At 52.6% G+C, this 14,396-nt stretch overlaps 7 protein-coding genes across 7 annotated transcripts; 3 read left to right on the top strand and 4 right to left on the bottom strand.

Moving 5' to 3' along the window:
- Positions 1 to 508: 508 nt before the first annotated feature.
- On the bottom strand, positions 509 to 1,396 carry MAA_11198 (uncharacterized protein; the record flags this gene model as incomplete). The annotated part of the gene is made up of 1 exon (XM_011413178.1): positions 509 to 1,396. The coding sequence occupies one exon, from the start codon at positions 1,394 to 1,396 to the stop codon at positions 509 to 511; it is 888 nt and encodes a 295-aa protein (XP_011411480.1).
- Positions 1,397 to 1,714: 318 nt separating this feature from the next.
- Positions 1,715 to 2,373, top strand: MAA_11197 (uncharacterized protein; the record flags this gene model as incomplete). The annotated part of the gene is made up of 3 exons (XM_011413177.1): positions 1,715 to 1,992; positions 2,054 to 2,119; positions 2,184 to 2,373. 3 exons carry the CDS (start codon positions 1,715 to 1,717, stop codon positions 2,371 to 2,373), a joined length of 534 nt encoding a protein of 177 aa, XP_011411479.1.
- Positions 2,374 to 2,440: 67 nt separating this feature from the next.
- On the top strand, positions 2,441 to 4,282 carry MAA_04431 (calcium P-type ATPase; the record flags this gene model as incomplete). The annotated part of the gene is made up of 1 exon (XM_007822429.1): positions 2,441 to 4,282. One exon carries the CDS (start codon positions 2,441 to 2,443, stop codon positions 4,280 to 4,282), a length of 1,842 nt encoding a protein of 613 aa, XP_007820620.1.
- A 2,209-nt stretch (positions 4,283 to 6,491) lies between these two features.
- On the top strand, positions 6,492 to 7,378 carry MAA_04432 (NAD(P)-binding domain protein; the record flags this gene model as incomplete). Its single annotated transcript, XM_007822430.1, has 2 exons — positions 6,492 to 6,869; positions 6,920 to 7,378. 2 exons carry the CDS (start codon positions 6,492 to 6,494, stop codon positions 7,376 to 7,378), a joined length of 837 nt encoding a protein of 278 aa, XP_007820621.1.
- Positions 7,379 to 7,711: 333 nt separating this feature from the next.
- Positions 7,712 to 9,552, bottom strand: MAA_04433 (dimethylaniline monooxygenase (N-oxide forming); the record flags this gene model as incomplete). Its single annotated transcript, XM_007822431.2, has 2 exons — positions 7,712 to 9,384; positions 9,432 to 9,552. The coding sequence occupies 2 exons, from the start codon at positions 9,550 to 9,552 to the stop codon at positions 7,712 to 7,714; spliced, it is 1,794 nt and encodes a 597-aa protein (XP_007820622.2).
- Positions 9,553 to 10,072: 520 nt separating this feature from the next.
- Positions 10,073 to 11,482, bottom strand: MAA_04434 (lea domain containing protein; the record flags this gene model as incomplete). Its single annotated transcript, XM_007822432.1, has 4 exons — positions 10,073 to 10,385; positions 10,445 to 10,614; positions 10,684 to 11,102; positions 11,161 to 11,482. The coding sequence occupies 4 exons, from the start codon at positions 11,480 to 11,482 to the stop codon at positions 10,073 to 10,075; spliced, it is 1,224 nt and encodes a 407-aa protein (XP_007820623.1).
- Positions 11,483 to 12,162: 680 nt separating this feature from the next.
- Positions 12,163 to 13,521, bottom strand: MAA_04435 (Salicylate synthase; the record flags this gene model as incomplete). The annotated part of the gene is made up of 1 exon (XM_007822433.1): positions 12,163 to 13,521. The coding sequence occupies one exon, from the start codon at positions 13,519 to 13,521 to the stop codon at positions 12,163 to 12,165; it is 1,359 nt and encodes a 452-aa protein (XP_007820624.1).
- Between the last annotated feature and the right edge of the window lie 875 nt (positions 13,522 to 14,396).

Here is a 14,396-nt window from a genome sequence, read left to right as displayed (position 1 = left end):
CTCTGTTATCCTCATATGCGGACCGTTCATTTTCCTCTTTGTTGTTGGAGAAACCAAGGAACGTTGAGACCTTGCGAGATTATAGTATTGAATTGAACCTCTTGCTCCAAGCCCTATTTCCGGCCCTTGTCACAAATTGAAGCTGCCGCTTATATGCTGGTCGTAGGAGAGAATTAAAATCTTAGGGTTGCCCTCTGGACCGTCACAGTAGTTCTGACCTCAAGTGCTGTCTTAGATCCAAATCGCAGTAACTCACCCGGCCAGCATTGGCAGGCAAGCCTGGCGCCGGGTTGATAACAACCTCAGAACCCATCGCCCGAGAGTGACACAGCTTTCTGGTCTAGGGGACCCTATCCATGCTACAACCGTGTTAGCCCAAGAAGCCGAACCTTGACCCATATTACAAGGAGAGCAGGAGATGAGTAGTTACTGTTTTGAAATTGGTGGCGATTGCTAGAAATGATTTGGCACGTCATTCGCCTTTTCAGCCAACTCCCCTGTTCCGCTCTTATAGCTCGGTTCCAACCTTCCCCATGACCACATCGTACACAAGGCAACTGATCATACAAGCATTCCAAATGAGTGGTACTACGCTGAGGAGCAAGGTTGCCAGGTCCCCAACAAGGAACTCGCCAATTAAGCCCGTTGTCATTGCCACTACCAGTAAAACCCACGGCAAATATCTCTTCCTCCACATGCCTGTCCAAAATTGATCAACCACGAGCATCCAATACAACATGACGAGACCCAAATTTGCCAATATGAGGTTTTCGCACAAAAACGAGTCTGGAAACCGTACCAACAAGAAGGTCGGAGGCTTGAGCCGATTGGGGTCGCAAACCTTGGCAAGGGAGGCAGTTAGCGTGACAAATCTTGGGGCTGGTCGAATGAGGGCGAAAACTTGCGAGTATCGTACCGGATAGTCTGCAGTGAGCAAACCGGCGAGCAGCTCAACCGAGGATGTGACGCTCTTGCCTACTCTTTGCCCCAGAAACTGATGGTGTACCCAGAACTGCATGGATGTGATGCCGCAGGCGAGACAGACTCTGAGCAGCGAGGGGTAGAATGAGGTCCTCGACGGGGCTCGCCATTCATTCATGTGACATGCTCGTGGCATCTCGTGGCCAGACATGGCACTTTGAAGGTCGGAAACGCCATGGAGAGGCAATCTCTTAGGCTCGCAGTCGCTGCATCGAGGGTTGGAGCAACAGGCGCTGGGCCTCCATCTCCCGGGACGTGTCCTTTGGGCGTCGCTGTTGCGTAGACTGCCACACTTGCCCGAAGAGTGCATAGGTTCGCTGGCGCCTCTGATCTTTGGTGATGAAAAGGCCGTGGTGCCGGGACCGCCGCGCGAGAAATGAAATGGGGGGATTCGGAGTGGTTTTGAAGAGGACATCTGGACTTGTGGGAATGGCTGAAGTGATGCTTTGCTTCTTGAGGCGGTCTGGTACTGCAGAGAATCCAAGCGTCATTCAGCCAGTCAACTTGAACTGCCACCGCCACAATGCTGCGTACACACGCATGTACATATGTCAGCTGGTAGGTTTGGCATCCTCCCACCAGACCTGACCCCATCGCCCGACCCTCACCCTCGTCCTCCCTCACTCGCCGCTGTGTGAATGCCCTCCTCGCTCAAGTCGTGCTGGTTGGCATTGTACAGTTCCTAGTTGCTTTGTCCTCCCACCATCTTTGCCTCCCTGTTCGACCGCTGTCAATGAGCAGCCCTGCCTCTGGTCAACCCCCAAACCAGCTCTCCGTCTCTACTCGTAGTACCGATTACTCTCACCCCCAAATCGAAGCCGGCTTGCCTGGAAATACTGAGCGTTTCCCCCACGCCGCCCGGCGTCTTGCGCGCTGGCTTGTGAGGAAGTGGAACGAGCTCCTCGTTATTGCGCTGATTGGCATTCCACTGGGCCAACTCTTTCTTGAATCCCAACTGAAGCAAAAGTCGGAAGTTGTGAGCTTCGAGTGGCTCTGCAACCTTGTCTTGATGTAGGGGAAACCCTTCCCTTTCCTGCTTAAGCTCGGGCGGACGAAGCTGACAGCATCACAGCACTTGGATTGCCTGGGTCTGCGTCGTCATTGTCCTTGCTCTCCACAACTTCCAATACCTGGCAAAGTGTGTTTCACCAATCAAGTTCTATAATCATGCCCTGATGTCCTTCTTACGCGGTGCCCCTTAGAAATAAGCTTGATATAATCAGGGCCGCCGTGGCCTTTTGCTCTGCTCCCCTCGTTGACCACTTCACGACGGGCAAGTTTGCCGATAGCAGCGCCGTATTCCCCATCTGCCTTGTCCTTGCAGTCATCTGCCCCGAAATATACCGACTCTGGTCCCCCAGTGCCCAGAGCGAGAACGAGCGACAAGATTAGCCACCTATTCATCGACTCTTCCGTTACTACTCTTTCCGGTTCGCGTGGCCACCTCGACAGAAGGATCATGACCGACAAGAACATTACAGGGCTCCAGGCAGGGGACGACGGCATCAGCATGCCCGTTAATTCCCTCAACGTCTCGCCACGTAACTTTTCCAAACTTCCAAGCCCGAACCCAATGCCTATTCTACGGAGCGAACGAAATCCAGACTTTATCTCAGACCTCACAGGCAATATGAGACCACAACAGCATTCTTTGGACTACGAAAACGCGAGTCGATTGGCTTCGTCCAACGAGGCCACGACTGCGGTCGGCTCCATCCACATTGAACCTGGAGATCTTGTTCCAGTCGACGGCATACTCATGGAAGGTCATGTCAAGTGTGACGAATCCCAAGCGCCAGGGGAACGCGAAGTTGTTCGAAATCAACCAGCCAAAGACGCTTATGTGGCAATCGAGAATCACGAAAACGTTACAAAACTGGATCCTTGTATCCAGTCTGGCGCCCAAGGCGTGGGAACATTTATTACTACCCCGACCGGCGTCTATTCGTCTTATGACAGGACCATCATGTCACCGAACAAAGGACTAGAACCAATACCTCCACAAGGCAAGATTAACGCCGTGGCCACCTACATTACAATGATTGCTGCCTCGGCTAGCCTCCTTTTGCTCATTTTCCTCCTTATCCCGTTCCTCTTTAACCGGCCTCGGCTTACCTTTGGGGACCCATTATTTTCCAATATTTCCATTATTGTCATCGCCATCGTCATTGTTGCTGTGCTCGACGGACTTTTCCTCGCCGCTGCTCTCGCATCAGAGTTTGCCACAACGCGTTTGGGTGTCAAAAACAACTTTGTGCGCCATCTGAAGGCGTGCGAGGCCATGGGCAATGTAACCACTATTGGCCCTGACAAGACAGGTATCTTGAGACAGAACAAGATGCCAGTTGTCTCGGGTACGACTGGGACCACTCATAGACTCAGTACGGCTCAACAGAGTTTCCGCGACTCCGGCGACTACGAAGGAATGTCCCTGGATGATGGCCGCGGCATTTCCAGCACGAATTTTGTGTCCATGTCAAGCGCGCCCGCCAAGGACAGGCTTATCAAATCCGCCACCTTAAACTCTATGGAAAGCAAGATGGTGCGAACATTGGCAAGAGACAAAATCACGGCCCAGGACTGTGGTATTTTGCAGCCTAGCAGCGTCGTTATACAGGGGCCTAATTTCCGCAATCTTGGCATACCGCAGCAGAGCAAGATTATTTCCAAGCTGCACGTGCTTCAGCGGTCCAGCCCTGAAGACAAGCGCATCCTAATTGAGAGGCTAAAGGAGATGGGTACCACGATTGCCGTCAAAGAGCCCGCGCGTAAGAGCGGAACAGAGGTTGCCCAAGAGGCATCCGCTATTGTTATAATGGATGATAACTTTGCAACAATTGTCAAGGCACTAAAATGGGGCCAGGCAGTGAATGATGCTGTGAGGCAATTCCTTCGGCCACAGCTTACGGCCAACGTGCCGGCCGTACTGTTGGCACTTATCCTGGCGGTCTCCAGCGGCTCACAACCCTCGACATGGATGGCGGCCCTGTTTCTCTGGGTTAACTTGATAATGGACACCCTCGCAGCTCTAGCTTTGTCCACTGACCCTCCTCGGGAGAGTACTCGAATCCGGAAGCCCGAGTCAAAAGGTTCGTACGCTCAATGTTGTCACAACAACGAAGTGGGAGGCGATTCTCAGACACTGGATACGTCTGTTCGCCATAACGCAGCTACTCTACTACGCAGCCGCAATGGCATTCTACCTATTCCTGGTCGGACGATGTTCCTACGGACAGTCGGATCAACGCCCTTGTCTTTCACGCCTGTGTGTGGATGCAGCTCTTTTTGCCCGTGGAAGTAGGATTAAATAGACGACTTGTCTGGACTGTTGACGGTCTCACGTGATCACGTGAAGGCAAACAGCCGCACTTTCTTCTTCCTCAGGCCTTTTTCTTAGTTTTTACAAGGTTATCAATATAGAGCATGATTTTACCATCCTTGTCTTTGCCACGAGCCTTTCCTTATAGACAGTCTTGTGATGCCAATTGACAGTTTAAGTCAACCGTCGCACAGATAACAAGTTCACAGCAACCTCCAAAAAAAATACCAACTGGCAGCATAATGCCTCATGACGGACCATAAAGGGGTCACAAGGTCAGGTCAGAGTTTCTAGAATAAAAGCCCAAGTCAGCAATGACCTAGATGCCTCAGTCGTCTAGGTTAGGCTACACACACTTGGATTATTATGTATATATACGGGCCAAGGTCGGGGTCCTGGACTACTGGATTAACTTCCCCAAGAATCTTTTAGACCTAAAAACAACTATTAGATTCAATTGAAAGCTATTCACAAGCCCTTATTCAAAGCCCTTGTTATACTGGCATTGTGCCTCCCATGAAGGGGCTGTCAGATCCGAATCCCATGATCGACCGCAACTTGACAGTGAGATTCTGTGACAAGGGCTTTATATAAGGGCTCGGAGCAGAAATGACTCAATTCAAAGACAATATCGTAGCATGTTAGAGGTCCTTGGTTTCCCAAGAGAAAAGCCGGGACGAGTAACCGATATATATACATGAATGGAACGTCTATGCCTAGGGTTTCCACCGGGTCATTTGTTTAATCTGTGTAACCTCGAGGTCCTAAGTCGGTGATGTCCATTTCTTGGTGGCTAATCGTGTAACAGGAATGTTATAACTAAGAAAACGTATTTTGGCACAATATATCTGTTCTAGGCTAGTCACGAATATATCTAATTTGCAAATTACCTAGTTTATTTATAAAGAGCCTAAGCTAACTATAAATATTTATAATTACTTTATATTAAAAAAAACTTATAAAATAATATAAAACTTTTATAATATTACTTATATAAATATTAAATTTAGTATTAAATATTATAAAAATTAAAAAGAATATTTACTTAATTGACTAGGGACAAACATTTAGATGTGGCAAAGAGCCCGCTCATCTTGCCCAGCCTGGAGATTTGAATGCACCAGAGATCATCTTTACCGGCCGTTTCGACCATGGAGTCGACCTCTGGCGAGCCGGTTGCATAGTAAGCTCGGTTATCAAACACTCTGGCCAGCAATACTGACTGCTCTGCAGATATACACACTCGTATTCGCAGCTCGACCATTCTTTCATTTGGGCGATGAAGCTGAGCTAATCGCACAGATGATTGGATTTGTGGAAGACCTTCCGCTGCCGTGGCGACAAGAATGGGAAGCAATCCAAACGAGGTCATGGTACTCATTCCCTGATGTTTACAATGGCGCCAACTTGCATCAAGCATCCAAACTACAATCCAGGTTTTGTGAACTGGTGAATGATGCAGAGCAGTCTATCCAAGCCGCCTACCCTAGTGTCTGTCCTGACATTGACCGGATGAGTTGTCTGCTTGCTTGATGGACGCTTCATCCTGGAGCTGCTGTTCACCCTTGGCGTGAAATCTCGATGCGCTGGTACTCGGTGGACTTTTAACTGGTAAGAACGCTCAACTAGACTTGCCCTGCGCCAGGTGTGTCGTGCTTCCCAACTTGACCAATGGCGGGTGCGTAACGATACAAGTTACAACACACAAGTGTCGTTTATTTCAAACCAGACAAAGAAATACATTCAAGGCCTCACGCTACTTGATTATTTATGACAAGATGCTTAGAAATTAAGTTTTCCCCATTTCCTACCCAACGTTTTATCTTGGGTTACCCCTTACAACCGTAAATACATGGTAACCTTATCTGAGACGGTCAAGGAACAGCATCGGCTCTCGTTAGCTTGCGGGGCGTTTATCTGTTGACGCCAAGCGAGTCTGGTTGGTGCATGTTCCGATAAACTTCGATTCCGACTCATTACCGAAAAGTGCACTACCCGACAGGCGGCTTCGTTTGTCGGACAAGACACATCAATGCGTCCGACGCCCCTACCACCCGTGGCGAGACATTCGTCGACATGACCAAAGACTGCGGTTCGGGTCCGCCTGGCCATATTATTGCGTCAAGTCGCACTTGTCCTAAACAATAACCCAACATGATCAACCTAGGCAAGACAAAATTAAACACACAAAATGGCATCTCCAGATCAACTCCAAAATGTCCGTCCCATGTTTGAGCTCCGTAACCGCAGCTACATTGTCACCGGAGGCGCCCAAGGCATCGGCTTCGCCTGCACCCGCGCCATTTGCGAAATGGGCGGCAACGTGGCCGTCTTCGACATTCAGCCAGAACCAGTCGCCGAGTTCTCGACGCTAAGCCAACGATTCGGCGTCAAGACGACATATATCCAAATGGACGTCACCAACGAGGACAGCATCAAAACAGCATTCAACAAGGCCCTCGACAGTTTGGGAACGATTGACGGATGCGTGCCCGCCGCAGGAATTGCCATTGATAAACCGTTCCTAGACCAAACCTGGAACGAGTTTACCAGAATCCAAGACATTAATGTACGTACTACGACTCTTCTCAAGTACTCTACTGACTCTGATGGACCTAGGTGAGAGGCAGCTTCTTCGTCGCCCAACTGACCGCCCGGCAAATCATCAAGCAAGGCACAAAGGGCGCCATGGTCCTGATTGCTTCGCAGTCGGCGCACATTGCCCTGCCGGGCTACCGCATGGCCGCGTACAATGCGTCCAAGGGCGCCATTCTGATGCTTTCCAAGGCGCTGGCCGTGGAGCTCGCCCCCCACGGCATCAGGGTCAACACCATCAGCCCGGGGTTCGTCGACTCGGACATGACGCGGACGGTGAGGGAGGGCAAGCGCAGCGCGAGGGAGGGCGAGCAGATGTGGCTGGCGCCTCCGAACCAGAGGCTCAGCACGCAGAATGATTTGACGGGGGCGGTGGTGTATCTCTTGAGTGATGCGGCGAGGCATACGACGGCGGCGGATATTCAGATTACGGGGGGACTGCATGCGGGTACTATTGACGGGTTGATTAGCTATGAGAAGTAGCTGTTGGGCCGACTTTGACCGGAGACTTGGGAGATGTAGCTTCGTTTTGTAGCTTAATATGACCAAGTACCACGTGGAACTTGAAGAAGAGACGATAGACAAGTCGAGACGGAAAGATTTGACCATTACATTGACATTAGTACACATATGCCGAGGTCAGCTCCTCAATTTATCGCCTGGCTGTGGTAGATACGAGTTTGCCAGGCCAGGGGTAGTAGCAAGGTATTTCCACAGTTCCCAAAGACAAGGTGCAAGAGCGATATTATACATGCTGCAACTAAAAATCACGACGTATCATTGATTCTGGTTGTATAATTCGCGCACCACTCGAGGTTAAACTTTCCCCCAGTGCTGCGCCTCTTGCCATTCCTCCATCAAACCCCTATAATCGCGCGGCTTATACGGCGCAACCAGCTCCATCAGCCGCGACTCCTTCCGATGAACATTCAACCCCAAATCGTTCAGCAACAAATCAACATAGGGCACCGAATCAAACGCAAAATCCGGCAGCTCGGCCCCGTAGCCACACGGATACCGCCACTTGCCAAACTCCGTGTGCAGCAACACCTCCTGCATCACATCCGCCTGGCTCCCCGGCCCGCGACGCAGCTTGCCGTCGAAAAAGGCCGAAATCCAAAGCGCCTGCACGCTAGCAAACATGGTTGTGCTAACGGTCGACACCATGCCCGCATACGCGATGTTACAGCTCGACACGTGGTCCAGCGGCACGATGAAGCGGTAGTTTCGCAACGGCTCAACGCTTTTCGGCGCGCCGCGCAGGACAGGCTGCTCTTTTAAAAGAGGGAACGAGGACAGAATACAGTCGTCCGCCTGACTGACCAGCGCGTCCTTCTTCTCCTCGGGCATATGGGCAAGCGACGCCTGAGGATGAAAATTGACAAACTTGATGGCGGATTTCTTGTCCCAGCCCGTAGCGCACACGACCACGTCCACGTCTGACAAGACACCTCCGTCAGAGAGGTACACGTTCTTCCCTCCCACCTTGGAAACACTCGCAACGTGGACTCTGATCTTGCCCTGCTTGACCAGATGGAAGAAATTGCTAGGGTAGTTGTGTATGCCGACGCCGCTTCCCGTCCAGAACACGCTCTCCCACGGCTTGAGCTTCACCAGCTCCGGATGGCCATTATACCCATTCGCCCGGATGACATCGGCGCTCAAGAGCCGCCAAAAGGACCGGGCGAGGAACCGGCCCACGGTTGTGCCGTGCAAGAACCGCCGTGCGAGGGAGTAGCCGTCCTCGCCGCCCCAGGGACACGGGCTGAACCACGTCAGGAGCCGCGTGTTGAGGAGCTCCTCCGTCGCCCTCCTGAAGGGCGTGACGTGTGCTGGGCAGAGCCACACGGGGCCTTGGCCCGACGGGCGAATCACCAGGTCGACTTGTGCGTTGCCGCCGTCCGTGGCGAAGGCGTATGCGCAGTCCAGGGCGGATTTACCGCCGCCAATGACGACGGCCCTCCTGGCCGTCTTGACCGTGTCGCGTTGCTCGCAAAAGTCTTTGGCGTGGAAAAAGCTCGACTCGAGGGTCTCTTGGCCCGGGTACTGCGGAATATTAGGCTGCGAAGTGAGTCCCGATGCGATAATGACTCTTTTCGCATGTAGGATTTCTGGTGGACCCGGGTCGGCGGCGGCCTTGGACGGCGACGTGTAGACGATCCAGGAGTTTTGGGCCGTGGCTTCGAGGGCATCGACGCGGGTGTTGAAGCGTGTCCTCTCGAGCACGCCGAACTTGGTAGCAAAGTCGGTGAGGTATTGGTGCAGAACGGCGGCGGGAATATGCTGTCCCGGCTTGACGCCATATACGTCCTGCGTCATTGGGAAATCCGGGTACTCGTAGGAGCCGTAGAGGTTGTTGGACTTGAGGCCCGGGTAGAGCCTGTCTCTGGACCATGTTCCTCCGCAGGTGGAATCTGCTTCGAGGATGGCAATCTTTTCATGGGGGTGCAGCTCGATATATGTCCTTGCCGCGGCGAGACCGTACCACCCTGTTGCGAGTTAGCGGATTGTGTCTGTGATGCTGCTTTAGACGTACCTGCTCCTATCACAATGACGTCGTAGTCTTGCCGTGCGGACATGACGTAGATTTGTATCGACGAGTAGCTATGAAATACTTGACAAGTTGGCCGACACGTATTGCTCATATCCGTATCCATGGTGCTTTGGCCTGGTGAGCCGGCACTTTTTGTACCTGCTCACCTCCGTTATGGATTGTCGGGTACGGCCCGTCGCGGCGGTTACATGGTCGAGACGGTGTCTCGCCCGACGGGGGTCCGTGTGGCCATATCCGACGGATCATCGTGGCCAGAGGAGATACTGAGGCTCTAGCCGAAAGCGGTCGACCGTCGATAGGAGGAGTTCGGGGGAGCCCGATAGGGTCGACTGATAGGGACATGATCGACTTACTGGCGTCGACGGCGACAGCTTGGAAAGAGGGCAAGTGGCTTGCGGGGTAATGCAGGGCACGAAGTATTTGGAATAGATAAAGTGCTGCCAGGCGGCTAATACACTTGACCATTCTGCCGGCACAGTGGTGGGCATGGTGGCCAGACAGCCAGTACAAACTCGGCATAGGATCATATACACGTTCAAGGCGCTACATCTAGATAATGCACTGAGCACTCCCATTACAGCCTGGAAAGATGATATACACGTAGAAATGTGAATAATCCCACGCTAATTCGAAACCTCCCGCACCTCGCCTCCAAACAATCCATTCGACTCTACAGAATTCTTATCCCGCATCTTATTCGCCGTTTCCACCCCAAGCACAGGCACCTTGTACTCAAACCTCTTGCCGGCAGCCGGCCCCCTCCCATCCGGCAGCGCATACGGAAACGGCAAATACTCCGGCATCAAACCGAGTTGCCTCAGCGCCGTGCCCTGGTCCCAAGAAACATGCTCGTGGTAGAGCCTGTCGCCGCGGATATTCACAACGGCAGTAAAGGGGATCTCGAGCTCGCGCCCGGTTGGCGGAACGCCCGGCAGCCTAAAGTATGTACGCGGTCAGAACACTTGACACCCGCAGCGGGGGGAGGCATTACTTACAGCCAATCGACTTGTTGGTCGTGCGTGGTTTTGAATATAAACTCGTCAATGACGCGGTCTAGTCCTACCGTGCGACTTGTAAGCTCCAGATGTGTGTTGGCGGAATTGCAAAAGATGAAGTTGTTGCGGTAAAACTCGGTCAGGCGCTCGCGTCCAATGCCGCCTGTCAACTATGTACGAATGCGTGAGCACGCGGCGGATTCGTCTTGCAGACTAGTTGGAATTCAGGATTCACTCACGGTAGGAACGTGGTTCACATATGGCTCGGCAACCATGGTACTCATCGTATGTTCCACCGACCGGTCCGCAAACTCATAATACGTGTGCTCGTCCCAGATTTTTTCAAGGTCAAAGTATGGCCCGTTCATGAGGGGCTTGAGAAACGTGAGATTTCGCGTGTGTGAGAGTGACTCGGCGTTGTAGTGGAAGTTGGGATGGGAGGGCACGGCAAACCCTGGTTTGGCGGTGGGATAGGAATACACAGTCAAAGAAGGCGACCTAGAATTGTCACCGGGGCCCGCGAGGTGTTGCAGAACCGGAATAGATGCCGACTCTAGGTCATCATGATCGCCGGCGCGGCTGTATACGACTGCGCCGACGATTTGCTCGAATTGAGCGAGTGTAGGGGCCACGACTTTCCATGCCTCTGGCTGATATACTACAGTATGTTAGGAGCTGACGGAAAGAAAAGAACAATGGGGGTAGGGTCGTCTTACCCACGAGTCCAACTGAGCCTGAATCGCACTTGTCGCATGTGGCAATCGCGCCGAGGGCCATGGTGATGACTTGGCTGCCTCGACGCCGCAACGCTGATTCCTGCACCTCGGCGACGACATATCCCTCCTCTGCCCATTTCAAAATAGGCGACGGGACACCATCGGTAATTGTCAATTGGCCGACGTAGTCTGGGGTGACTAGAATAACGCCAGGTCCCTCACCACGCCGGGACAAGGGCTTAAGAAGGTGAATGCCCTCGTCCAACTCGGTCAAATCCGGCGACGGTAGCGGAGGCGGTGGTTTGGAAATGTCGCGATACATGACGAGTATGGAGAGTTGAGAGGGAAGCCAATAATTGCAAAGATTGGCATCGGAATGTTTCCTATGCCTTGAGGAGTGAGATAAACTGGTCTATATTTGTTGAATGTCTCAAAGAGTCGGATGAAATTGAATTGTTTGCATCGACTTGGTTAAAGTGTGCTGCGAAGAGGTGCGTCATCCGACGCAGTCATGTTCAACATCCGAACGGATAAGCACGGCTTCAGCCGCACTGTAGTAATTCCCCGGCGGATACCGTCTTGTCATGATGCCGGTAATGCGAAAAATGACTAAAACCAGATCGCCATTTCAGATACAACATTGAAGGTGCTCGGGCCTGTGCCACGCATAAACACAAACCGGCCGCCTGATAAGAGACCAGAGTGACAACTGCATGTGTCAATACAACAACCGCCTTGACTTGGCTGGTACACAGATATAGCAGAATGGCGAGCAAGGGGGCCCCCAAAGGCAGCGAAACCTGTCGAATTAATGCGTTAGTAGTGCCTAGATACGCTAGTCGTTGAGAGAAACAAGAGTCAATCGTCCGGTCGCCATCGTAAGTGCATGCGGCCGTTAGAGCCGTTAGAGTGGGGTGAGAGCTATCAATTGATGTCAACGGTGATTCCGGCCCCATAGTGAAATGGTTTAGTATATTCAAGCTAATCTTATAGCCTGCTTATTTAATTAACTAGATGTGAACCTTTCAACTCCCCCCACGGCTTTGTTTCCGCCACCAAATAGGGAAAAATACTACCCAACTTCTCACAGGTTTCGGTGAACTCTCGTTCCGGCCTGGAGAGACTGGTGACGCCAGCACCAGCCTGCAGCCATTGCCGCTGCTGATCTTGGAAGACGGTGCGAAGCACAAGGGTCGCCTCGAACAATCCTGCCGCAGGCTCGAGCATTAGCACCGCACCGCAGTACATGTCCCTGGGATGCGGTTCAAAGGTCTCGATGGCCTCCATGTTGCCCCGTCCAGGGATACCCGGCACCGTAATATTTGCGACCAAACCCGGGAGAGCATCCCAGCCATCTTTGCCGGACTCGAGGGTGCCCGTGACGCACGAGTAGAGGTGCTGCACATTACCCCGAGGCACGACCGACATGAAGTCTTTGACGGCGAGGCTCTCGGGAGTGCAGATACGACGTAATCGCCTGATGGAGCCCTTGATGGCGATGGCGTGCTCCATGACCTCCTTTGGGTCGTTCATCAGCGCATCACGAGCCGGCTCCGGATCCGCCCCCTCGACGAGCCGGGTCCCGGCCACCGCCTCAGTAGCGACGACTTGTTCCTTGATGGAGAGCAGCACCTCTGGGCTGAAGCCGGTAGCTTGCATCCCGGCATGGCTCAGGGTAAACGATCGCGCGGGCGTGTTGGCACGACGGCCGTGGTAGAGCGTCGCCAGCATGTCGACCCGCTCGGCAAGGTTGACTATCCGAGAGGGAATGGCCTTGATGTATTTGCCTTGTATGATTTCCGCCGTGGCCCGCCCGACTCGGGAGGCATAGTCGTCGCAGTCGACCTGCACATCGACCGACATGAAGTTGGTGGATACGGCCGAAGCGGCACCCCCAACGACACTGGACTTGACCAAGTCGTAGACCGACCTTGCCTCGTCGTCGCAATGGCCCGAGACGGTGATGCCGTCTCGACATACGGAAACATGGACGCGGGGAGCCATGAGGGCCAGCACTGGCCACTGGCCGGGGTTGTATGCCTGGCCGGACATGATGGCTGCGTAGTTGAAGCCGACCTGGCCATAGATCCTGCCGAGAGCAGAGTACTCTGCGACAAAGGCCCTGGCAATGTCGTTGATGGACCCGGCGACGGGGAGGGCCGCTGTCTTCCGGTCCGCGCAGATCTTGGTTGCTGTTTTGCCGTCTGGGCCAACCGTCAACGAGGCGTGGCTGCCGAGGCCGAGATACCAGCCATCCCTATTCTCGTATGCATAGTAGTCGTCATCTCGATGCTTTGCGAGCACGCCGACCACTGCGTCTAGGGAGCCGCCGGGGGCCATGGGGATCGAGTTGGAATACATGATGCTGTGTAATCCGTCTCTTTAGTCGGGGAGCATACATGGCTCTTTGTTGCTTCCGAAAAGGGTGCCTCTTATATTGGTTGCCCTTGTGCCCGAGTCCGCTGTCGCGCAGTATGGAATGGATGTGATTATGGTGCGTGGCGTGTGACACTGCACATCTGGTTCGTTTACATCTATACATGTAGAGAATAAAGGCCACGGGCCCGGAAAGCTTTCTACGTTCCGCGGACTTGCTTTTTTGTTTCAGCGCCCAAGCCGGGTAGTCGCACAGCAAAATGCTGCCCAACAGCTACATGGGTTCGAAATTCCTGGCCGGTACACACCCAACCCGTTGGTTGTCTCGAGGCTGCAAGCTTGTACCGGTACTCGGTAGGGATTATTATTTAATGAGAAGCCAGATAGATTCTAAAAAGTACTTGATTCAATACCTAAACTATTTTATAATAAAATGACTAGCTAGTATTCAAGTTATACAAAGCTACTTGACATGACACCAGACATCAATTGATATCACACGGGGTTTAAGTTTAGCTCAATTTAGGCTCCTGCCAACAGTTGATAAGGGTCAAGTCCAGGCGACTTACTTGCAGCACGCCTTAACACACATGCAACCGATGAGATGTAGTGGGTCTACTACTGCAAGCAGCCGTGCCATGCCCCACTTCATCTTCAGATGGTGCGGGTTGAGCGAGTGCCAATAAAGTGGGGCGTGACAGGAGTACCAGACTGTCACACAGTTAGGCACCTATAAGCATGTGATGTCTGGTGTCAAGTATTATTGACAAGTCCATGTTTTTCTACAAAGGAAATAATTGTATACGCCCTTTTTATAAGTGCGTTATTAGCACGGTTAGCCGTGCGCGAATCAGGGCTGG

Source organism: Metarhizium robertsii, assembly GCF_000187425.2.
Source record: "Metarhizium robertsii ARSEF 23 chromosome Unknown MAA_Scf_5, whole genome shotgun sequence".
Lineage (NCBI taxonomy): Eukaryota > Fungi > Ascomycota > Sordariomycetes > Hypocreales > Clavicipitaceae > Metarhizium > Metarhizium robertsii.
This window is presented reverse-complemented; position numbering and strand designations above follow the sequence as displayed.